Here is a 26,260-nt window from a genome sequence, read left to right on the forward strand (position 1 = left end):
TACTGCATCAGAAAGGTGACTTTCATCCAGAGAAGCTAATAACCCTTCCTAACGAAACAGGAAGCATTGTGAAATGCTTAGTAGTAGAAACATTCACACATTCAAGGTTCTAGTCCAGGACTTATTACAGATACCAGTACGTGCTAGAGTGTGGACTGTCAGAACTGCCCATGAGACGAGAAGTCCCTGAGCCCAACTACTCAGTTTACAGACAGAGCAAAAGGAAACTCGGGGATTGCCAGGCTCATTTGCAGATGTGCTGTTTGTTAGTGATCCAGCCACGATTAGAACTCAGTTCTCCGCTGAAGACCTCACTTACCGTTTAATCGTAGCCATCAGAAACTAAGCTGTAGGCAAAGCAGAGATGGGGCTTGGAAGCTGAAGCAGAAAAGGTTAAAAAAAAAAAGCTCTCCTTCTTTCTTTCCCCCTTCCTCTTTTCACTTTACTTAGTCATAATTCCTTTAGAAAATCTCCACTGCCCCCAGATGAAAACCATCAGCTTCATTCCAAACCTGCAGTGGCGGCCAGGCTGTATCCGAACCAGAGGAAAAGAGCAGTCTGTGCCCCTATGTACACTTACCAAAACTTCCACCCATCTTCTAACCAAGTGGAAAACCTTAATAAAAGCCATACGATCAATACATAAGACTGTTGACAGAGGTCTGAGTTACCCAGTCTGCTCACACACCAATGTCAACCCTCACCAACCTGCCCTGCAGGGTTTGCGATGGTCTCATGGGCCTGGGAGCCCCGAGATGTTTGAAAACAACTGTTTTGCTGCACAAAAAAGCAAGGGTGTGAAACCAACAACATCCTGTCTTTATTTAAAATTCTGGCATCTTGTTCATTGTGGATTTTTACGTTAATTTTTATTTTTAAAAATACTGCATTAAACTATTATTTATCTTGATTACTGAGATTTTTGCCCTCCCACCAGCCTTAAATTCTGTGCCCAAGGTGAATGCCTCACTCGCCTCACCCTAATCTTGGCCCTGCCAACCTCTCTATATGGTCCATGGCCACAATCTGACCCACTCCTATCAAAGCACTGCTCAGAGTTGTTACTTTAATTGGTTTTTAAAAATCCACATTGTGCTGAGATAGGCCTGTATGTGTAGATACATTGAATCTATTAAGTGAAGAGTAAAAGACATCATCTCCTGTGGTATTTTAATTCTGACTTAATATCTTATGTGTATGATATATGAATTACTTTGCATTTTAAATATGATTTTTCTTCAAAGACTTCAGTCTTCCACCAAAGTTTAAGTTTTTTTCTTACCTTACCACTTTGCGGTGTGTAGTGCTTACAGCTCCCTTGGTGTGTGCATTTGTTTGATGGATTAAATTCCAAAAGCTGCCTCATAAAGAGGGACAAAAGGATGTGAAGACCCACAGATGTGTTTGTCCTTCACCCCATCATCCAACCACTTCACTATCCTCCCCCTCTCTCCCAACCTCCATCTTATCCACTCCCAAGCCTTCTTTTAATCCCTCATCCCCAAGGCACATAAGCAGGTGACTATAAATGTCAGTTGTTCCTCAACATATATTCTCATGAAAATCTAGAGAGAGGAAGCAGACAGTAAGAGCAGAAGTCATTGGATTCATCTCCGCGCCCACTATCAGCATACATCCAAGCCCACAGAGAGGCAGCAGGGAGAGGGAAGGAGGTAGGAGATGTGAGTATAAATGCAAGTGCAAAAAAAAACTTTATGGCCAGTCGCCCCCTCTGTCCAGACTGCAGCCAGCCCCTCTGCCTCAAGGTCAGGGGTAATCTCCCATTTATGGATTTGCTGCAGGGGACTAGGTGTCCACACCACCAAAGACAATCCTTTTGCTGACAGTGAGGAGACAAGCTCAAAGAAGTAAAGTGGTTTGCTTTACAGCTAATAGCCACAAAGTTACAGCCTGAGGATTCATGCCAGGTGTTCTAATCCCTAGTTTAGTGTTTTTCTCACTACATGACTCTAAAGTCACTTCCTAGATTATAAAGATGTTTTTGGAATGAAAATGATTTCGATTGACCTTAGAAGTTTCATTGGCTTTGGAAACATACTTGGCCTGAAACAAGATAAAATCTGAGTTTAAGAAAAGTATTTCCATTGCCACCAAACAAATCAAGTAGGCTATGAAGAGACTGGGCCAATCACAGGAAACACATTTTGAACAAATATTAAAAACTACTGAATGTAGTTGAAACATAAAATTGCAGCTCAAATGCACGTCTGGAGGTAGGTTTTCCCTAAACGTGCTGTCAGTTATTGCTCCCCAAATCTCCCTCCTCTCCTCCCAATAGTTTATCTCTATCACGCTCCCTCTCTACCTCCTTTACAGAAAGTATCACAATCTATCACTGTCATGCTTATGTGTCTATGCACTTGTTTCTGCTCTGTGTTCCCCAGGGGTTGTAAACCCTATAAGATTGTGGAAGCTATTTTCACCTCAAGATCCCGGTTCTTGCACATAGTTAGCTCGACAAATATTTGCTAAAGAAATATATGAATGATGGCAGCCTCTAGTACTCAAAAGTTTCCGTTCTTCAGTTCCCTGTTCTCTAATTACCACCCCCTTCCCACTTCACACCTTAAAAAATGAAAAAAGGCTCTCTGTCTCTCAAGGCAGGTTTCTGATCATTTAGGATTAGTTAATGGCATTCAGAAAAAGGGAATCAATTGGCTATGACTTACTGTTGGCTCAGTTCTCTTATTTCACATGGCTTAAAGCACCATTCTTTGGCCAGCCTTTCTTCTTGAGATGCTTCTTCTAAAAACATTATCTTTAAAAGAAAGGGGGAAAAAAAGAATCACAAGTTAATGAGCCATAGTCACTTGTTATTAAATACATGAATCTTTTTTAAAAAGACACTATACTGTAGCTGAGTTAATGTTAAAAGGTATTTGATACCAAATAGGATCAAGTTTAAAGGCAGAGGTTTGGTTTTGGTTGTTCAAAAAAGTAAACTGCATGATGTTTCACCTTTTTTGCCATTCTATAGATATAAGCATGACTTCAAAAATTCTAATTTGAAGATACAAGGAATTAAAAATGGCAAATTGATATTTTTTTCTTCCCCACTCCCGAAAATATGGGAAACTCAAGTCCAGAGTACAGTGGTAGTGTGTCATGGCACAATTTATTAACACTGACTACGAATGCCCATAACTGGTCGACAATTGAGTCTTAGCATAAACTATGTCAGTGGTCTGATGCTAGACATCTGCTATATTCTAGTGCTGTGTATGAGACACGAACAGAGTATTAGACTCGTCTGAAGCCCCTGGGTCACAGCTGGGAAACCTCGGATGGGTCTCTTAATCTCTCTTGGTCTGGTTTCCTGTCTGCAAGCGGGGGTAGGAGGGGGTGTGGGGTGGGGGGTGGAGCGTAACACCAGTACACACTTCACAAGGCTATTGTGAGGCCTAAATATGACCATTTGAGTAAAGAAGTTAGCACATCCTTAGAACATGTTAAATGCTAGGTCTTTTAGACAACATACATCTGGTAAAAGTTCAACCCTGTATCCAACTGTCCCTTTTTCTAGGCTACACACAGTAGATGGCATACCCAATCATCAAGCTTGGGTGCTCCTATCAATGCCTGTGCTTGGCATCCTAAGACCTCTCTTTAACACTATGGTCTCTACATTCAATAAAGCTTACAGGAGATCTAACTGCTTATCCACTGACATATTAAAAATATTTTTTGGTGATAAATTAATATATAATTTTTATCAAATATCTCAGAAGGAATTCAATGACTTTAGAGATATTGCTATAACAAAACTCCTTCTACCCTCATCTGCTTGACTTATGTGAAAATAATTCTCAGCACTTACATCTATAAAAATAAAAAAAAATAAATAAGAAAAAGATTGATGGTGCTCCTATTTCATTCTACCAACCGGTAACACTAAATAACACTCATCTATAGATATATTAGCTAGTTGGAGGAAAAATGGCCTTTTAATTTTACATTTAATGAATCACCTTTCAAATGTGTAATACATGTTTTTAAATTTCCTTATGGTCCCAGGAAATTTTAAGAGTTTAAATTTATGTGCACAAATTTTATTGCAATGGTTGATCAATAAAAGACTTTCAAGTGTAAAACTATATTGCATTAGCACAACTCTGTAAGGAAAACAGAATAGAATTAGTAATTCAAGAAGAAAAAGGGACTGTATAGTATTTCAGATCATTAAAGAGGAACCAGATCATAATTTTTAAAAAAACAGATTAAGGTAGATATCACTATATTTTAATTCCACCAGATAGATTTACTTTTTTAAGTTGTTTTTTTTAAGACTGAAGTTTTTAAATTTTTTTTTATTTTTCGGTTACAGTTGACATTCAATATTATTTCAAGTTAGTTTCAGATATACAGCATAGAAGTTAGACATTTATATCATTTAAGAAGTGATCCCCTGATTAGTCTAGTATCCACCTGGAACTATACATAGTTATTACAATATTATTGACTTGTAAAATGAGCTTAGGAGCCTTTCTTCCTCTTGAATTTTTTGGAATAGTTTGAGAAGAACAGGTGTTAATTCTTCTTTGAATGTTTTGGTAAAATTTACCTGTGAAGCCATCTAGTCCAGGACTTTTTGTTTGTGGTAGTTTTTTGATTACTGATTCAATTTCATTTGTAGTAATTAGTTGTTTCAAATTTTCTTTTTCTTCTTGATTCAGTCTTAGGATTCTCTCTTTGTCTTTAGCCTTTGGCATTTTAATTATAATGTGTCTTGGTGTGGGCCTGTTTGTTTATCTTGTTTTGGGCTCTCTGCACTTCCTAGGCTTGTATATCTGTTTCCTTTGCCAGGTTATTTCTTCAAATAGGTTCTCAATCCCTTGCTCTCTCTCTTCTCCTTCTGCTACCCCTATGATGTGAATGTTATTACGCTTGATGTTGGCCCTTAAACTATCCTCATTTTGGGGGGTTCTTTTTTCTTTTTGCTGTTCTGATTGGGTGTTTTCTGCTACCTTGTCTTCCAAATTACTGATTGGATCCTCTGCTTCATCTAATCTTCTACTGATTTCTTCTAGTATTCTTCATTTCAGTTACCGTATTCTTCATTTGTGACTGGTTCTCTTTTATGGCTTCTATGTCCTTTTTTATGCTTACTATCTCTTTGTTGAAGTTCTCACTAAGTTCCTTGAGCATTCTTACAACTAGTGTTTTGAACTCTGTATCTGGTAGGTTACTTGCCTCCATTTCATTTAGTTCTTTTTCCCACTCATTTGGGATATGTTTCTTTGTTTCCTCATTTTGGCGGCCTCTCTGTGCTCATTTCTATGTATTAGGTAGATCTGCCACATCTTCCAGTCTTGGCTGGGTGGCCTTATATAGTAGGTGTCCTGTGTGACCCAGTGGCACAGTCACCCCAATCACCTGCACTGGGTGCTCCAGGAGTGTCCCTTGGGTGGATTGTGTGTGCCCTCCTGTTGTAGTTGAGCCTTGATTATTGTTGGCATGTCAATGGGGTAAGACTGACTCTCAGGCTGACTGGCTGTGAGGATTGGCCATGCCCACAGTGTTATGAGCTGCTGTGTGAGGGCTGACCCCACAAAATAGGATTTCCCCCAGTGGGTTCGTGTGCCTCAGTGCCCTCATGTGAGAAGCACTAGTCTAGGGACTAGGAACAATAAATTGATAGATGAGATATATCACATGTTGATGAATGCTATAATGAAAAATAAATGTAAATGAATGAACTAAAATGTGGGTGTGATGTTCTCTGTGAGAAATTATTTTGAGCACAAATTTGTATGAAGAGGGCCGGCCGAATGGCTCAGTTGGTTAAGAGCTTGCTCAAGAGTTTGAGCTCTGAGCAACAGCGGTCTGAGTCCTGGCCCGAGCTGAGCGCTGCTGAGCTGCCAACAGGTGGCAGGATGGCTCAGCTAAAAAAAAAAAATTTGTATGAAGGAAGGGAGTGAACCACTAAGGGATCCTGGGAATTGCATTTCAGCCAGAGAGAACAAGCAGAACAAAGGCCCTGACATGTGTATTTTGAATTAAATGCTTGGCATGTTTTTGAAAACACCAGGAAGGCCAGTGGGGAGAGAGTATAAGAACTAGAGAAGAGAGTGGTGGGAAATTCAATGCAGGAAGTACCTTTGTAGGTCATGGTACAGCCTTGAGATTTATTTTTAGAAAAATCTCTTAAAATATTTTGGAAAATGAATATGGCAAAACTACAAAATATCATTGATGTTTTCTTTACAGGGCAATGGCTCTTTCATCCTGAAGTTACCTGGGTTTATATGGCCATTCATTTACTTATTCCATTATTAACCAGCTAGAGGGGCCCATTATGACCCGCAGTCTTCCTCTTCACAGGCCACAGTCCAGGTGGGCTGTCAAGGCACATTCAGAATTCATTAAAAACAAAATTTCATAGAATCATACAATCATAGATGGTGCCAGTTGGCAGGAACCTTTTCATCTGACCTGCCTGTTTTCCAAATGAGGAAACTGAATTCCTTCTGTTAAGCAAATGATTCCAAGTGCTCTCTTACTTGAAACTGGGGCTATTTGGGATGAACAATAATGAGAATGTCAGGAATACTAAAGCCAAAAGCAGATGAGTAATGACTGTCAGCTAGTGAAAACAATCTCTGCAAGATAGAGGCTTCAAACACCAGATGGCAAATTAGGCAAGAGAGTTGTTGCTATGGAACAGAGTAAACTGCTCTTGAGGCCATTGTGAAATCGCTTGGCCATCCAACAAAATAAGGTAACATATTGCAACCCATACACAAAATCCACTCCTAGGCATTGCAATGGGAGATAAAAATCAGATAAAAATGTGAGGTCTTAAAATTTCTGAAGCTTGTGGTCAAAGATGAAAATTGCCATATTAGTTCAACTCACCTCCAACAGCTTAATGGAAAAGAAAGATGACGTGAGACTGCCTTTAAAAAACAAAGAAAGTCAGCCTATAAAGGTAGAATTGCACAAATTCATGTTACAAAGGCTCCAAAGGGTAGCGTGATGAACTTGTCTTCAAGTCCAATATTGTCATTTTACAGATGAGGAAACAGACCAGGCAATGTGACTTGTCTAAGGTCACAGGGCAAGCCAGGAGTATCTGCTAGACTTGAATCCATTTTCCCAGAGATTCTTCCAGACTTCTATGACTGCTTCTCTCATGGTATAAACCAAGGGTTAGCAAACTTTGACAAAGGGCCAGGTAGTAAGTATTTTAGGCTCTGCAGACCATATTGCCTTTGTTGTATTCCTCAACTATGTCATTGTAAAGCAAAAGCAGCCGTAGACAATGTATATACAAATGGGTGCAGCTATGTTCCAATAAAACTTTGTTTATAGAAAACAATTCACATTTCATATACTTTTCATTTGTTAAGGCACATTCTGCTTTTTTTCCAACCATCTAAAAATATAAATACCATACTTAGTTCACTGGCCATATAAAATCAGACAGTGGGCTGACTGGACTTGTGGGCCACAGTTTGCCAACCTCTGACGCAGTCCCCTAAAAAGATGCATGAAAATTAAAACTGTATAATTTGAAAACCATACCAGTGGCTTATAGTAGCATTTCTAGGAAGAATTATCTTATGATTGTTTTTCAATTTGTAGTAATAATACAATAATTTCAATTAATAATTAATTAAAATTTCAAATTAATTCTTAATTAATTAATTTTAATTAATAATTAAAATAATTAATTCTTTTTTTTCTTTTTTTTAAAGATTTTTATTGGGGAATTGGGGGGATGGGAACAGTGCTGGGGAATTGAGGAAAGGGGAACAGACAAGTTGCTGTCATTTTGTTCTTCAATCTAGTTGTGGAGGATGTTGCTTCACTGGCCCAAGTTGGCACCATCATTGCGCTCTTCTCTGGCGAGGCAGATCAGTCGCCGGCTTCTGGACGGCCGCTCACTGCGGCTGCTGGCCGCTCACGCTGGCTGCTGGCCACACACGGTAGCCCATGGCAATCCACTGCCACAGGGACTGCAGCCCACGCCGTCGCCGGCGACTCATAGGCAGCCCAGCTCCAGGTTGACCTGTTGTTCAGCATCTTAGCTGTGGAGGGCAGTGTTACTGGCCCTCATATGTGGGATCCGAACCGGGGCCCTCTGGCATCCCAAGCGAGTTCTTAACCATCGCGCCACTCGGCCGGCCCAAAATAATTAATTCTTTTAATAATTTTTTCTTTAACTTCAGGGCCTGATAAAATACTCTTGGAGAAAATACTCTTTAGTTTTTTAATAAATAAATAAAACACTTTAATTCTCTATGTTTCTAATGTTTTAAATTACAGTATGCTAACTGAACACCAGTTTCACTATTTTTTCTTCTTTTCGCCATGCATTTAGATCTGAAAGTTTTAACTGTTTCAACAGAAGTTTTTAAAGGTTTCAGAATAATAAAAAATGTTCCCATTGAGACTTAAGATTACAAGCATACCTCATTTTATTGCACTTCACTTTGTTAGTCTTTACAGGTGTTGCATTTTTACATATTGAAGACAAGCCCCTCCACCAACAAAAAGATTTCAAGTCCCTTTAATGGGGTACTCGCTTTATTGAGGTGGTCTGAAACCTAACCTGCAATATCACTGAGGTATGCCTGTACTTTGCAGGATTTCAATTTTCACCATAATTTTTTTTAGTCCTCCACTGTTGTGCAAAGAGAGGACTGCTGTGTCATGTCCTTTTCAACTTGGCTTGGGGTACAGAACTAGTTGTTGATTTTCAGTTGTGAAGGGATGAACTGAATTGAAATGTTTTACAGGAAAGAATGCAGAAAAACCCTGAAATCAAAACTTGAGAGGAAATTTTGAATGGAACTGACAGGGTTTTGTCTAAAGGACAAAGAAGTCAAGATTACCATTGTTGCAAATAATGGAAAAGCCACCACATAAAAGTGTCATTCTAGGGCAGCAGAACTAGCTTCAATAATGGAATATTCGGCAATAGAGTTTTCAATTTCATGAATAAAAGAAGCTTCGAACAATTGTTATAAATGGAACTTGGTGACTCACAACATAGTGAACTTCTCATGGTTGGACGTGCCAAGCAGAAGCTGGCTGACCATCTGTCAGGGATGTTGTCACAGAAATTCATTCCTACACAGGGTGAGAGGGGAGGTTCCATCCACAGCTCAGATTCCAAACATGCGCGTAGTGGCTTTAAAATATAATATGTCCACAAATTCTTCAACACGTCTCTCTTCAAAAGGTGGACTCTAGCTCCCTCCCCAACCTTGAGGTGGGCCAAACTTAGTGATGTGCTTGGAACAAAGCGTTCACAATGCTATGTGACTTCTAAGGCTAGCTCACAGAAGGACAGCTTCCACGTGTCTCTTCCACTCTTGGCTTTTATTCTGGGGGAAGCCTCCAGTCATGCTGAGAGGATACTGAAGCAGCCCTAGGAGAAGTTCCCATGGGGAAAAACCAAGGATTGTTACCAACAACTGTAAGCACAGCTTACAGTCATGTGAATGAACTTGAATGTTCTATGTGGATCCTTCAGATCCAGTCAAGTGTTCAGATGACTGTAGTCCTAGCAAATATCTTTTTTTTTTTAAGATTTTTATTGGGGAATTGGGGGGATGGGAACAGTGCTGGGGAATTGGGGGAAGGGGAACAGACAAGTTGCTGTCCTTTTGTTCTTCAGTCTAGTTGTGGAGGACGTTGCTTCACTGGCCCAAGTTGGCACCATCATTGCGCTCTTCCCGGGTGAGGTGAGGCAGATCAGTCGCCGGCTTCTGGATGGCCGCTCACGCTGGCTGCCGGCTACACACGGTAGCCCATGGCAACCCACTGCCACAGGGGCTGCAGCCTACGCCGTCGCCAGCGACTCATGGCAGCCCAGTTCCAGGTTGAGCTGTTGTTCAGCATCTTAGCTGTAGAGGGCAGTGTCACTGGCCCTCATATGTGGGATCCGAACCGGGGCCCTCTGGCATCCCAAGTCAGTTCTTAACCATCGCGCCACTCGGCCGGCCCCTAGCAAATATCTTTATGAGATGGTCTCATCTCATGAGAGATAGTGAGCCTGAGCCACTGAGCTAAATTGTTCGTGAATCCCTGATGCAAAGAAACTGTAAGGACAACAAATTGATTTCAGCCCCTAAGTCTTAGAGTAATGTGTTATGCAGCAATAGGTAACCAATAGAATCTATTTTGATCTGAACACTGAGGGTACATTGCAAATCTTAAGCCTGCTCACACAGCTTTTTTTTTTTCCTTTCTGCCAGTTTCCTTTTAATAGACTCAAACCACAATTCCAAACAACTAGCTCCTATCATTGAAGAATAAATGATTATCTAATGGTATTGTGCTGTAAAAAAATAGAAAGTAGAGAAGGAATCTAAAATTAATTCCTCCCACTCTGGCCGATTATCACCCCGCATTCAAATCTGCTGCAAAAGAGGAATGCAGATTGCAAACAGAGGTCTTAGCGATCTCTTTAGCAGGAAAAAAATCCTTCTACGAGTTCATCACTCAGTTGCAAATGGTCAGCGAAACAAGAGCTGAGTCCCTCCCCCCTTCATATATGAAGGTACCGTTTCCTTCAGTACGGCGCCATTGGTTCACCCAAACTTAAAGGTCCAGCCCAGACTTCTATGCACTCTGGATCCATATATTTGACATTTCCCTTGCTCACTCATTTCTATTTCTCAAAAGACACTTCAAAGTCAACATGTCCAAAATGGAGTCCATGATATTATTCCCAAAAATAGTCCCTATTCAGAGTCCCTGTTTCAGAGAATTGAGACCACATTAATTCAGGGCACAATCCAGAAAACTCTGTCACATCACTCCCTTACCCACTGCTTTACACCTCGATGGCTTCCCACTGCATTTAGGATCAAGAAAATAGTTTGTAACACGGTCTACAGGGTCCTAATCCCGTCTCAGCCTAATCCCATGCCTTGTTCCTCCCTCTCCCATGCTCTCTTTTGCACCACACTGGTCCCATTTCAGACCCTGTAAGCACCTTACTCTCCCCACTATTGGGCCTTTACACACAACCTTCCCTCAGCATGGAACACCTTTCCTTCCCTTTCCTTTTACCCAATCAGGCTCAATTCATCTTCTCTATTTCAGCTTAGCTGTCCTTTCTTAGGAAGCCTTTCCTGACTAGCTCCAATCCCCTACCCCCAGCCCCATTCATACCTCCACCCCCAATTAATGGTTGTCAAAGCACCAGGCACTTCTTTATGGAAATACAACATTGTGTTAAATGCACAAAATCTGGAACCAGGCTGCCTGGCTTACATTGTTTCCAGTTGGGTGAATTTGGGCAAGTTGCTTAAACTCTCTGTGCCTGTTTTATGTAAATTGGGGATAATAGTTATGATCCCATTGTGAGGATTCAATGGCATGTAAAAAGCTCCAAATGGTGCCAGACACACCACAGGCATTTCACAAACCTGCGCTATTGTTTTATTACAGTTGCAATTTCACAATTATTCGTAATTATTATTTTTTTATTATCTGTCTCTACTATTAGACGGCAAATTCCACAGGGCGGAAATGTCTGTTTTTACTTACCATCATGCTTCCACTGCCTGGCACAGTCTTAGCACATGAGAGGTGCCTAATGAGCATCTGATGAATGAACAAATAAGTGTAATGTAGGGCCTGAACTCTAGAGAACCTTAAAGTGTCACACTAAGGGGTTTAGAATATATTCTCTAAACGTTTTTAAACAAGCATCACCTATGAAAATTAATGGAGCAATGATTGTAAGGTATGTTAAGAGGAGTGTTTAGAGACAGAACCCTTAGTGAACCATTTGAATGGTTCATCTGGGTGGAGGCAGTGGCCAGTGCAGAGAGGAGCAGAGGAGAAGGGCCATGTGGGCCGAATGTTAAGGAAGGAGCCACACAACGTGGTACTACACTGCATCTTCAGGGAACAGTTAGGTTACATATAAATATATAAGCATCTTAATGAGAAAATGGGATAAAACAGAACTATGGACGCCGAAGGAGATGTTGGTGTGGAGGAGGGATGACAGGAGGACGGGAGAGGACTTTCACATACAGCTGCCCAACAGCAGGTGTGGACATAGGACTGACGCTCTGGGGTGGGCAGGTCTGGAGATGGAAGCTGGAGTCATCCGTGCAGAGGTAAGTGTCAACCCCATGGGAGAGGCTGGCATATATGGGGAAGAGAAGATGGGGTGAGAAGGGCCAGCAAGGGATTTGCAGCTGATTTAGTTTCTAGAATGGGGAGAAGAGCCAGGAAAAGAATTGTAGAAAAGCCAAGTCAGACAGAACTGGGAGGTAATGACATGGACACTCACTCCCACCCACTATTTAAGATTTCAGCAGAAGGGTCAGCCACCTCCTCTGGCGACCTGCCCTCTCAGGCTAAATAAGGTGCTCCTTTGGTGATGTTTGCATGCGTTATATTTGCCAATAGCAATGTGTTAGGCTGAATGATGACCATCAAAACACATCCAATTCCCAGACCTTGGAATCTGTGAATGTTACCTCCTATGGCAAAAGAGATATTGCACATGTGGCTAAATCAAGGATCTTGATATGGGGAGATTATTCTAGATTACTAGGGTGAGCCTAATGCAATCACAAGTGTCCTTAGTAGGAACAGGCAGAAGGACATGTGACAGAGAAGCAGGAGGCAACATGACCACTGAAGCAAGATACTGCTCTGCTGGCTTTGAAGATGGAGGGAAATAAGGATGCAAGAAATGTAGCTGTAGAAATTGGAAAAGGCAAGGAAACAGATACTTCCTCAGAACTTCCACAGGGAGCAGGGCCCTGCTGACACCTTATTTTGGCCCAATGAACCCGATTCAAACTTCTGACCTCCAAAAGTTTAAAAGAATCGGTGTATGTTGAGTTTTTTTGTTTGTTTGTTTTTTTAAAAATCTATTTATTTTTATTGTTAGTTTCAGGTGAATGTTGTTTTAACCCACCAAGTTTGTGGTAACTTGTGACAGGGGCCATACAAAATTCATACAAGCACTTAACTCACTGCACTGTAATTTCGAGTTAGGGTACCTGTCTCCCCACTAAAGTATAATCTCAGAAGACGGTGATGCTCTTGGACCTTGGGATTTCTGGCACCTAACAGAGTGCTAGACCCACGAAAGCACTCAAATAAATGTTTGCAGAAACGTTGGAAGGAAGGAAGAAAAGTATTAGAATGAGAAGAAAAGAATCAGAACAAGCAGAAAAGAGAGGGAGGGAGTTGCGAAATAGAGGGAGTGGTTGACAAAGGCCTCTCCTTGAACATATGAAAACAGTAATAGGAATCCAGAGAGCCTGGGCAGGGCTGAGCTTCGTGCCCCCATTTAACCCCCAGCAGCCGGGGCCTAAAAACAGACTGGGGCAGGCCACATCCAGGCAAGGTAGGAGGGACAGAGGGGTGATCCTAAGGTGACCCCTAACTCCAGCTTTAACTCTAACCCTCACCCCAACCCAGTACTGGGTGGCTAAGCGGGACGATCTCTCTAAAAAGCCAAAGGCAGCATCATCTGAGGGCTGAGAGTGCAGGCTCAGGAATCACAAAGAGCTGACTTTGCATCTGAGCTCTGCTTCTTACTAGCTGAAAATCCTTGGACAAGTTACTTAATTTTCTAAGACTCAGTTGCTAATAAATCAGTTTTATTTTACTGGTAAAATAAAACTAATCCTTCTTTGGAAGGCTGAATGAGGTAATGAATGAGAAGTGCCAGGCATGGACTAAGGATTTAAGAAATATTTTATATATTTCTTAATATATATAATATATTAAGCATTCAACAGTGCATTTAGTATACTACCATTTGTGGTAAAAAGAATACACACACACACACACACACACACATTAGCTTGTATATTTTTGTATACTATCTCTAGGAAAATACTGGTAACAATGGTTCTCTATTGGGAGGGGCACTGTCATGTCTAGGAAACACAAACAGGAAAGGGACTTACAAGCCACTACATATCATTTTATGCACTTGGAATTTCCTATCGTGTGCACAAATTTTTTTTTTTTTTTTTAGTATTCTTTTGAAATCCCAGTTCCAACATTTATTAGCTGTTTTAACATCGGCAACGCATTACTTAATCTCACTGGACCTCTGTTTCCTTGCTCATAAAATGAGAATTAAAATACCACCTTCCTCATAAAGTTGTTGTGCACATTAAATGAGATAACACAAGTAAAATGTTCAGAAGACTGCCTGGTATTGTGTAAGCATTTAATGTCAGCAATTTCTGCTTCCATAAATACAGTGAGAAAGATACTCTAAACGGCCCTCCAGCTACAAAATAACTATCTGCTGCATGAGACTTTTTTGGTAGCCTTGCAGAACATAGAGAAAGTATAAAGGTTTTTTTGTTTGTTTTTTTAAAGGGAAGACTAAAAAGAAGCTCTAGGCTGAAGGAGGAGCAGTGAGCAGTAAGCTCCGACGAAATGCATGGTGACCCCAGTGGTCCTTAGCTCCCAACAGGAGAAAGTAAAAATCCTTTCTGGGGGACCACACCCCCACACCCACTTCACAAATGAGTGAGGAAGAAAGACACACGAATGGTCCTGACTAGACCACAATCTCACAATCCTTTGAGTATAGAGTCCCTTCTCTAGTTTAGGTATCCTGACTTCTGGACTAATATATTTTTTTACAATATTTAATTTATAAAATCTCCTGTACATCCAGCTCCACAAAATTCCACTTATTAAGTTCTAAGAAAGCTCTGTAATGGATGAAGATAGCAAAAAGCTTTTCTCTCTCTCTCTCTCTCTCTCTCTCTCTCTCTCTCTCTCTCTCTCTCTCTCTCTCTCGGCTTTTATGTATATTCCTTGCTTCTTGATGTATCTTTTATGCAGCAACAGGAGAGTCATTTTTGCCAACCAGGATTCTATCTTTAAAATTAATATATGCAAAAGTCCCCCAAAGCTACTGTAATTGGTTCATTCCAAGAGCTCAGGGATAATTATGTGTTTTCATGAGCACAGCGTTCACAAGGCAAATCTGGGGGTCTAAATCCAACTTTCCAGTTGTATTTTTACAGCAACCATAGAATGGTATATGATGTTACAGTCCCTAATTGTAAAGGGAAAAAATATTTATGCTTCATTCTGTTTGTCTGATTTCCAGTTCATTCCTTTTCATCCCACTTGGTCACTGGGACACAGCTGTGAAAAGATACTTTGATAGCTGTGTTATCTTCACTGGCTCATCAATTTTCCAAGAACACTATACCATTTTATAAAAATGCTAAGTTTTGGTTGTGAGAGTTACTGCTGATACGATATGGGTAAGAAATTGCTGAGGTGCCGACGCTGACAGGCGGCTGAGCTTGCTGGCTGGTTACATGATACTGACCAGGAGGATGTGTGCAGCTTTCAGGACGCAGCATACACCTCCACAAAACTGCAAATATCTTCCAGGTTCATCTGTGGAATTTACACCTGTGCATGCCACGGGCCCGTGACAGGATGCATGGCAATCAAATCATTGCATGCAGAGGCTGGGGAGAGGAAGGCCAAGATTTGGCAGAAGTTGCTTACTATATGCTTCTTGGAACATGTACACCCAAAAAAGCAGAGACTCCTAAATTTAAAAAGACAAAAGAAGCATAACAACAAATTCATAAATCTTGATTGAATTGTGTTTGGGTTTGTTTGTTTGTTTGTTTGTTTGTTTTTTAAGCTAAAAAGGAAAGTTAAGGACAATTGGGAAAAATCTGAACATGGATCACGGATCATTAGAGGACATTGGGAAATTACTGTTAACTTTCAAAAGTGTGATAATGGCATTGTGGTTACATAGGAAAGTGTCTTTAGCCTAGATGATGCAAGCTGAAGAAACTCATGATATCTGCACCTATTTTCAACTGTTTCAATAAAAGCAGAGAGAATTAGTTAAATGTGAAAAAAATATGCTTCTTGGCCTACTTTTTGTCATGTTCGATAATGCATTTTAACTGATAATTCAAGGGAATACATATTGTTTAAATGTACATCATATGCCATCAAACTGCTAAGGATTTGGATAAATGTATAAGAAATAATCTTGCCTTTCAAGAGTTGATTCTCTGGCTGAGGAAATAAAATGTATGTGCATACAGAAAATTGAAGACAATGTATAGTGGCAGGTTTCTACAGGCCAAATTGGCATTACAGACTGAGGTGGGAAAACCCAGAGAAGGTAGAACATTTCTAGTGAGGACTAGAAAAGTCAAGTATTATTTGGAGGAGCTGATGGATAAGGCAGACATCTGGGAGAATGAGGGGTAAGGGCATTCAGAGTGTGACCAAAAAGACAGGGAAGCCCAAAGACATGAAAAAAATGTAAATTGATGTGTATTTACAGTGTAATAATTATCATGTCTTTTCCTTTTACTGCCTTCTCACTCTATCTGCCCAGTGATTTGGCATTTTTGAAGTATCCAATCCTGTCCAGATTACATGGACTGTTCTTTTTTTAATTCTAATTCCAATGGCGCATCTAGGGTAAATCTTCTTGTTTTTCTCCTTCCTACTTGATTGTCTAGACAAAGAAAGAAAGAAAAAAGAATGATTGTACAGCCCTCCATTCACACATACAAGGGTTATAATTTTTCTTCTTACTGTGAGTCATTTATACGCTGCTTTTCTCAGCTGGATTAAAGCTTTACAGTCACCCACCCAGCAAGGAAGGAGGGGGCGAGGGTTTCTCAATTCCCTTGGAGAAGGAAGAAATCCAAAAATGATTCCCTAAAACCAAATTGCATTTTTGAATACAGAAAACATTTGGTTCTATTGTATTAGCTGGTTTTATGTGTTTTAATTTCGAAACAATCTTAGATTTATAAAAAAAGTTATGCCTGCCCTTTATGATCTCCATAAAATGAGAAGAGTTTCATTCTGACTAAATACCAAGATTTACAGACACTAAGATGCTAAATTGTACTTCTGAGCTAAGACAGTAAAATTATTACTAAGAAGGCTGCAAATAATTCTAATTCTAGCACGTGTAATGTTGCCAATGCTTTGACTTCCATTCAAATATTTACAAATGGGCAATATCAGCATGCTTACATAACTTGTACAAGTGTAAATGTTTGTATAGAAGTCCTCAAATAACTTAAGAATTGGGGAAATAAAATATATGCAACGTATTTGTATTTTATTACTATTGAAGGCACTTAATTATTTTTCTCAAATAATATCTTACACAAAAAGTTGTCCATGATCATTATCTGCATGTCCTTGTCTTCCACCCATTGCAAAATCCAAAAGAAGCTGACTGCCACCCTTTCTCTCCACCAAAATAAATCTTCCTAATGTCAACAATAATCTCAGGTTTGCTGAATCCACTGGGCATTTTTCCAGTATTATTTCTCTTACTTCTCCTTCTCAGTAGCATGTGACATTGCTCCACTCCCTCCACCTTGATGTACCCCATCCTTCGCCTTCTATGACACCACCCATTTGTGGTTTTCCTGTGACCTTCAAGTTGCCCTTTTTATCCTATTTTCGTCCAAACTCAACCATTGGAGTTAATCTAGTTCCTTTCCTCTTGACCCTTACTCCATATTTTATATCCCCATTCAGATATCTCCTCTGAGCTCCAGACCTACAAGCCAACACCTACTTGACATCTCCAGATGGATAACATAAGGCTACTTCAACTTAGCATGACCCAAAAGACCTCTGGGTCTGCCCTACCTAGGCGGAACTCTTCCTCGTTCTGTAACTCAGTGATAGCCACCACACACACATCCAGTTGTATAAGCCCCAAACCTAGGAGAAGACGGTCCCCATTTCCTCCATATCCAACGGGTCTCCAAATATTGATTTTTGCCTTCCTCTTGTCTCACAGATATACCAACTTCTCTCCAACTCTACCACCACCTACCCATCTCTTCCATGGTCCACCACAACTCCCTTCTAACTCATCTCCTCCACCAGCTACTCTTGCCCTTCACTGGTCTGTTTTCTACTCTTCAATTATTGTTTATGTATTTTTTAAATGCAAGTCTGATCTATCCAACATCCTTCACTGGCTTCCCATTACCCTGGGGATTAAAGGAAAGGCCCACAAAGATGCTGATTTAGCTACAGCTTTTCTCTGTGGCTTCATCTGTTTCCGCCCCCACCCTTTCTCCATCCTCCACTCCACTCCACACCATTTCCTAGTTCATCCTTTTTGCTGTGTCTCTGCACAATCGTTTCCCTTTCTCTGCCTAGTTAACTACCATTTAACCTTCAGACTCAGCGCAAATAGCACTTAGCTCATCAAGAGAAGCCAAGTCTTCTGCTTTCATACTTCCACAGCACTCTGCATTTTTTCTTTTTAGAAATTACATACTTACCAATGCTTCTTTGATCGTTGACTCTGTGAGTAAGCGAGGCAGGGCCTGCATCTCTTTTGTCCACCATATATCTCTTACCCCTGGGAGTCTGTGCTCCTCATCAGCTATTATGGGTTCTAAGGAGCTCCAAGCACACTAGCTCCACAGGGCTAGTGGGGCCACATCACCCTAGAGCTTCTGGAGGTTGTGGGTTCCCACTGGGCAGGCAACCTGGAGTGGTTTCTCTGTGTGTTTTGCACATCAAAAAAAGGCTTCGGGCACACATACACACAGCATGAGGGAAACAACTTCTAGGTTAAATAGTACAGAGGAACAAATCTGCCCCACCTGTGGAAGGCATTAACAATGTTGTTTCTTACGTCGCACCTTCACACATATTGGCTACAAGCAGTTGAGAATGCTGATTAACTATTTCATATCTACTCTGGCAGAACTACTTGTGCCCCCTAAGAAATAGTGTACAAAGCATTGGAAGTCCATTCTATTCATTCTTCCATTCAGAAGCATTTACTGAATGCCAATTTTGTGCTAAAACACTAAGCACTGTAAGGGACAGGAGATAGACAATAAGAACTGTTGTTTATGGAGGATCTACCGTGTTCCAGGACTGCAAATTATAAGTAGCAATTTTCAAAAAACATTTCAAGTCAACTACCATTTTATGAAGAAGTGAACTCTTAACCAACCATAATATTGGGTTGTCGGAAAGGTCATGACGTATTTTTTCTATGTTTTTCATTGCAAAAATGCATCATGACTTTTCCGACAACCCAATATAAAACCAAAGTGAGTGAGCAGGCCTTTACCATCTCCATTATTCCAGATCTTTCACAGAGTCCAAGATAAAGGAGCTTGAGACCTTGATGAGGTCTCAGAGTTCCAATTAAAATTTACTCTTCCAGGGTCCCTGATTATTCACTGGGATGTGAAACTAATAACAGCTCCCAGTAGCCAAACATATTGTATTAAGCTCCAGACTTTAAAAAACAGAGTTCTTATTTTAATAACTGGTTATTGAGAAGGTATTTTTAGCTGTCTGTACATTTTGCTGACTCCTAAAGTGAACTTTTCCAACATGGTTACCTTGTGCACCATTTATCCAACAAGTCGTCACTTCAGTGCCGACCATGGACTAGGAGTTGTGGATACGAAAGTGATCAAGTCAGATCCTCTGCCTTCAAAGCTAGGTTATGGGGGGGAAACTCATGAGATACATAAGCGCCATAAAAAGGTGCCAAGCAGGAAGTGGGGCACAAGGGGGCTCCGCCTGTCAACAGAAGGGCAGGAGCAGGGTCCATCATTGAGAAAATGATACTTAGTTCATCTTGAAAGGTATTAATCCAGCAGATGGAAGGTGAAGGAGGGGCAGAGACAAAGAAACAAAGGCTGAAACAACAGAGAAGGCTGGACAGTCAGCCAGGCCAGGCCTAGATTTATCCTGTAGTTAAGCAATAAAGAGCCATAAAAAGATTTTAAAGAATTAGCTTTAAAAACTTGTACACGGATGTTCACAGCAGCACTGTAGACAACAGACAAAGGTGGAAACAATTCAAATGCCCATCCACGAATGAATGGAGAAGCAGAATGCAGTCTATCTGTACGATGGAACATTATTCAGCCATAATGAGCAATGACACACGCCACAATATGGATGAACCCTGAAAACATCAGGCTGAAGGAAAAAAAGATAGCCACAAAAAATGACACACTGCTTGTGTCCATTTGTATGAAACATTCAAAATAAGCCGGTTAGTAGAGACAGAAAGCAAACAAGTGGTTGCTGAGGGGTGAGGTGGCAGAAGAACGGGAAATGATTGCTTCATGGTTAAAAGATTTCCCTTTGGGCTGACAAACGTGCTGGAATGAGAAAGTGGTGATGGTTGCACAACATTGTGACTGTAATAAATGACACTAAATTGTACACTTGTGCTTTAGTATTTATTTTTTGGTCAGGTGACATTTGAATTGGCTAGAAATAAAAAACTTAAAAAGAACAACAACTCTGTCTCTGGAGACAATTAAGAGCCACATGGGGACCAGAGGAGAAAGCAGCGGTGCAGCACTAGGGCCTCCGAAGAAACAGCAGGCTGAGCAGGAGGTCAGCAGTGGCTGAGGAACCCTTGAGGATGGTTCTATTTAAATGGCTTCATCCCACTTGGGACCCCTGCTGGGGCCCCTCTACGCTGCCATCGCGGCTCTTGGTCTCCAGTTAGATGTCCAGCAGCACGCAGGCTCTGCAGCTGGTTGGTCAAGAACCGATGGCTGGGCCGGGGGCACATAACTCCTTGTAGCACACACTGACCTTGCTCTCCATGGCCTGAATACTGTCATCATCGCTGTTGGTTTTCTCCCCTTTCCAGTTCAGACAGAGCCAGAAAATGGGTGGGATGGAGGAATAGCCGGGATTCAGCACCATGGTAGCCTGGAGTTTGGCTAAGCCCCTTTTCATGAGTGCCATGTGGTAGAGGTTGGTGTCCCTGGCCAGTCCCACCTCTACAGTGACTTTGGTAAAATGCAGCTCCACGTAGACCTCATGGGCAATCATCACCCACTTCACCAGGCAAGAGACAACCTTTGCAGGGAAGAGGTACTGGCAATCCCTGAGAGCTGGGACAATGCCATGTCCTGGGGTGGGCACTGCACCCCAGTCTTCAGCAGTTTCTCGGTGCTCTCCATGTGCTGGCACTCAGTGAGTGGTCAGCAATCATTGTGTGCTGGGGCTGCTCTTTGGGGAAGTGGAGGCCACCCAGCTTCTATATCCACAAATAGGGGTGACCTAGGTCAAGTATGTAGTCTCTCAAAGTCAGGGTGCCCATTTTATCAAACTGGTACTGACTGGCTGGATTCAGAGTGTTCTTCCCATGATCCCCAGGATATAAACAGCTTAGGACTGAGTTGAGACAGCAAGTCCCCTGCACTGATGTGGGTGATCAGCTCCATGGCACTTGTCACTTTGACTTTTACCGGCATGATGCTGAGGTTCATGAGACAGTAGAAAGTCAGGTGAAGCCCACTGTCATCTTTGCACTTCAGTTCCGGCATGACGGACAGCGGGTGCCTCTTCAGCATCTCCTTGCAGTTTGTCATCCACTAAACTCTCCGCGCGAGTTGCCGACGTTTGGTGGTCTGCTCCTCCTCGGCATCCAAGTCGCTCTCATCATCTTGGGGGTCCTCAGGAGGCTTAAACAGAGCCTTGGTTACGTCCACACTGGCTTTGATTGCCACAGACAACGTCTTATCGCAGGCCTGCCCATATGCAGTGGCTGGACAAAGAGGGCATAAAGGGTAGGCGGCAGGTGTCTGCGGTCTCATACTGCTTATGAGCCTGGTCGAGCAGCATGAACAGGTACTCTTGCACCAGGAGGGAAGCCTGCATGAGGCTGTTGAGGTGAGGCTGGACGCTGCTCAGGTCCTCCCTCTGTACCTCAGTCTCCTTAAGGATCTTCTCCTTATTCGACACGCACTCACAGTACTTCTCTGCCAGCCTTTTCCACTGCTTCAGCTCCCAATCCAGACGTGCAAGGGTTTGCTGGTGAGGGTCTCCCATGGTGACCTCAGCCTTGCTGATATCTGGAGGAGGCTCCTTATAAAACTCCTCTAAACTCACCGGATCAATTTCTTTGTGCTTTGACTTAAACGCTAGACATTTAGTGATCTCCTTCTGCAGGTGCATCATGTCATACAAAGGTTCTGGAGCTGCAGGTGACAGCTGTCTTTCTGCTTGGCCTTGCAGGTCTGATCTCTTCCTTTCTTCAACCTGATGTGGGCTCATCCGTTAAGCTTCTTTAGAGTCAGGAAACTGCTACATCCTTGCCTCTCCTGCTCTTCATGAAGAAACTGGTCAGGTCAGTTTAGAGGAGTTTCATAAGGATGGACCAGGAAGAAATAGTACAATTTAGGTGCAAAATTAGATGATCTGAGGTTTTTGACATTTTGAAGTCACTCTTTTGAGGTCTGATGAACCCCCTCATAGAAAAACCCACATGCAGATATTGCAACAATCGCAGGAGAAAGTGGGAGTGGATGACTAGGTAAAGAATAAAAAGGATAAGAAGAATCTGAGGTCCCTTTTGAACCTATCTCTATCAGTCTGTAAAAACCATCTCTTACTCTTTTGTAAAGCACACGTATATCCTCTTTTAATCAGTTTTATAAATTCATATATACACATATGGATTAAATTGGTTGAAGGGCCACCACTTTTGCATTATTTGGGGAAACCTGGGGTTGTGGGAAGGCTGTGGATTGGGAGTACTTCCAGACTTCGAGTTTTACGGGTACTGAGAACCAAGATGTAAAAATACCTTTATTGACGAGAGCGCATCAAACAGGGCTGAAGGAAAAGATAAAAAAAGAGGTGGCACAGTAAGAAAGAGGCGGCACAGTTTCAACGGGGAAAGAACCAGGAGGTGACTAATAGGACACAGCAGAAAATCTTAGACTTGGCTGCAGCATGAAGACGGCTTTGCTCCTTAGCATCAAAGGCATAGCAAGGAAGGAGGCAGGGCTGAGAGAGTTAAGTGCTCAGTAGCTGAAAGGGTAACCAGGCTTTAAATCAAAGGTGGAGAGATAAAAAATGCTGGAGAGGAAATCGATGTGGATTCAAATCCCACCTCGATTCCTTCCTAGCTGAACAGCACTGGGCAATCCACTAATAAATTCTCTGAGCTTTGTGCACCTTATAATCATACCCACTGATGGGCTACAACCTTTTACCCCGTGACACTGAGCATTTGGCTTTAACTGGTAAATCCACAGAAAAAATAATTCACTATGGGTGGAATGTCGTGCGTGTAACTTCATCGGCTGGCCACAGAATCTAGTTCTTTAGTATATTAAAGACATAGCATGTAGTAGGTAGTCAATATTTGCAGAATGAATGATGAAAGGCATTGTACAGGTAGTGAAGCACAAACAAAGAAAGTAATCTCCAATTCCTGTGTTTTGACATGAAACAAAACCTCTTAAAAGTAACATCATTTTCAAACCATAATAGATTTAATCAACATAACTAACCACCTCTAAACATCTGCATTTTGTGTAATAGAAAGCACTTTGAGACAAGATTAAGTTACATGCAGCATTTTGCTTTCTAAAGAACACACAAATTGGTTTTAAAAATATTCTCAGCAAAGATTAAGACAAATTGTACAACTGTTTCTATAATTTTTCAGAACATTCATTCAGTATTTATTTAGTACCTAATACTATTTGCAACATCCTGTGCTTGCTAAGTAGTAATTATTTTCCACTTTTCTTCTTATGTGAATAGGAACTTATAATCAAGTTGAATGAAAATACATACAAATATGGTACATGGTAAGGCAGTGTATGTAAGTAGTCTATAAGAACGGACAATAAGAGATTTAAAGGAGGAAGAGGTCACTTTGGGATAGGGAGGTAGTAAAAAGATTTCGGAAATCGTACTTGAGATGAGCCTCAAAGAATGAGCTTGAGCACAAGCAAAATGGAAGACAAGATACACAGGTTTACAACTGGCAAACCTTCTAAGAAGAGAAGAATACTTCTCACCAACATAAATGGATTGAAAATTACTGAATAGTCTTCTGTTACGGTCCTCAATATCTATAAAGCGTGATTATCAGAAAAGGGATGTGCTTTTGCATTTTACTGCAACACAAAACAGTGGCCCCGCAGGCTTTTGCCAAGGAAGACTACTCAGGTTCCTGCCTCTTGGTGTTCATCAAAACGCCATCAAAGGCCCACTCCGAGGAGAAGTGCCTGGAGGACATACAGTCCCGTCACACCTCTGACATCCTGAAGTCTATCTCCAGGTCATTTCAGATCAGCCAAGACCTGGGAACTTAGACCACCTCCCATGGCCCCTCCCCACAGCCTCAGCCCTACAGTATAGATACATGGACCCCTTTTTTGTCATGTCTCCAGCTCAAGTAAAGGTGCTCAAGAGAGGCAACCCTACAAAACTCTATGTTGTGTAGGGAAGTTGTTAAGAATATTTTTCAGACCATGTCCACCTAGGAGAACTTCCAGTCTGAACTCAGCATCAAGAACAGACATGCTTCTCTTGAGCAGTTGCTTTCAGTACAGATATTGCCAACCAGCTAACACATATCCCTTTACTAACTGGCACCTAGGAAAGTCAGAGGCCAGTGAGAGTGTAGGTTGTTTCATGATGCATTTTAAATTTAATTCCCAGCTTCATTTTATGTCAACAACTGACTCTTTCCTCTCCCTTTAAATGTATAGCAGCATTATTACTTGTCTGTGCCTCTGGAGCTACCTTACATCCTTTCTACAAAAATTGTAAATACACGACCAATTAGATTTCTCTTCTTGCAGGTGAGGGAAGCCCACCTGTTCTTTATCCCTAACTCATAAGATCATGAGTGGGCATGCCATAGGCCTGCAAGAGGTACTGCTTATCTCTGCATCTGTCAGAGCCTCCCAGGCATCAGCCTTGGGTCACATAGTTGTCCACCATCACCGAGGCTGCCCCACAGCCACAGCACTGAATCAATCAGGACTGCCAACAAATTCCAGGAATTAATAGACCGCTTTACACAAACAGAAGGGCAGCAAACTCCAGTCACGCCCAGCAATGTTGCTTCAAAGCCTCAACAAATAAGTCTAATCATGCTTTTAAAAAAATCTTGCTGGAATTAGAAAGGTCTTTATTTTTCACATCACACATGAATGCCTTTGCAGTATACATCACATTCAACACACTTTCCTGACCACCTACTTTGTGTTAAGACAATAAGACAATGTTGAGGGGCCATAGGACAAAAGAATTTCAGCCTTCATGACAGGAGGCACAGACCTTGGAAATCATGGAGGCAGGAGTATGAATCTTGGCTTTGCAAGCTACTCGCTGGGGCTGCAGCCAAGTGAGACAATGCGTTGAGTTTCCATTTCCTCATTTATAAAATAGGGATGATGAAGAAGAAGATAAAGTCTCCTCTAAGGGTTGCTAGTGTACAAAAAACCTGGCTGACACATAGTGTGACAACAACTGTTACTTTCTCTTCAGTTGTCCTTCCATTTGTCAAAGAATTTTAAATCAATTCCGTGAATGAGAACATTCTATAAAGCTACGTATAATCAAAGGCAAACCCGGAATCATTACTTCAGCCAAAGAAAAATAATAACAATGGCCAACACTTATGGGGCAATCACTATGTGCCAAGTGCTTTACACACTCTCTCATCTGCCTCCAACTCCTTCAGGGTGCTATTATTGTCCACACTTTATAAATGAGAGTGCCGAGGCTCAGATATGTTAGGAAACTTGTCCAAGTATGTGTCAGAGTTGGGATTTGAATCCACATATTCTGACTCCAGAAGCCATGCTCTTACCCACCAGGAAAACACCAGTGTCAATATAGTACATGCAACACTTTATGGGAGAACAAAGGATAATTATTCTAACAGGGGGATGATGGGCAGGGAAGCCTTTGGGGAAAACGGGACATCAGAACTGGGCCTTGAAGGAAGAGCAAGATTTCATTTTGAGAGAGGCAGAGTAGAAAAGTGGATATAAAAGGAAGACTATTCCAGGCTGAGAGATTGGCACCAACCAAGTGGGGGCATAAAAAGGCATGATGTCCTGGGAAATAGTGAGAAATTGGCATGGTGAGACAGCCCTCGGCTCATTCGTACCTCGTGGTGGTAAACCAGTCGTGGTAATCTCACTTCCCATTTGCCAGAGAGAAGATGGAGCAGGAGGATGTATTACAAAAGGAGCCTGGGGTCAATGTCATCACTAATGTCTTCCAGGGCATTTGGACCTTAGAGGCAACAGAGAGCCACAGGTGGCTGCAAAAGAGGAGCTACATGATACCACCCAGGCTCCAAGAAAGTAACTTGCAGTAAAATGGAGGAGCTATTAGGATGGGGCACAGAAAACACTTAGGAGGTTCTTGAAATGTTTTAGCCAAAAGATAACAAACAAGACAAATAATAATAGGTATTGGAGAGGCTGTGGAG

The 26,260-nt window shown here is 41.6% G+C and overlaps 1 protein-coding gene and 1 pseudogene across 2 annotated transcripts in view; both read right to left on the reverse strand.

The window, feature by feature from the left end:
* The window catches only part of GDA (guanine deaminase), a 227,440-nt gene that overhangs the window by 39,310 nt on the left and 161,870 nt on the right, over positions 1–26,260 (reverse strand). For both annotated transcript variants that reach the window (XM_019650670.1, XM_019650669.1), the window contains one exon: positions 2,691–2,779. In XM_019650670.1, the coding sequence (XP_019506215.1) occupies positions 2,691–2,779 (89 nt within the window). The remainder of the gene's footprint in view (positions 1–2,690; positions 2,780–26,260) is intronic.
* On the reverse strand, positions 20,248–26,259 carry LOC109387004 (THO complex subunit 5 homolog pseudogene; annotated as a pseudogene).

Source organism: Hipposideros armiger, unplaced genomic scaffold (assembly GCF_001890085.2).
Source record: "Hipposideros armiger isolate ML-2016 unplaced genomic scaffold, ASM189008v1 scaffold_144, whole genome shotgun sequence".
Lineage (NCBI taxonomy): Eukaryota > Metazoa > Chordata > Mammalia > Chiroptera > Hipposideridae > Hipposideros > Hipposideros armiger.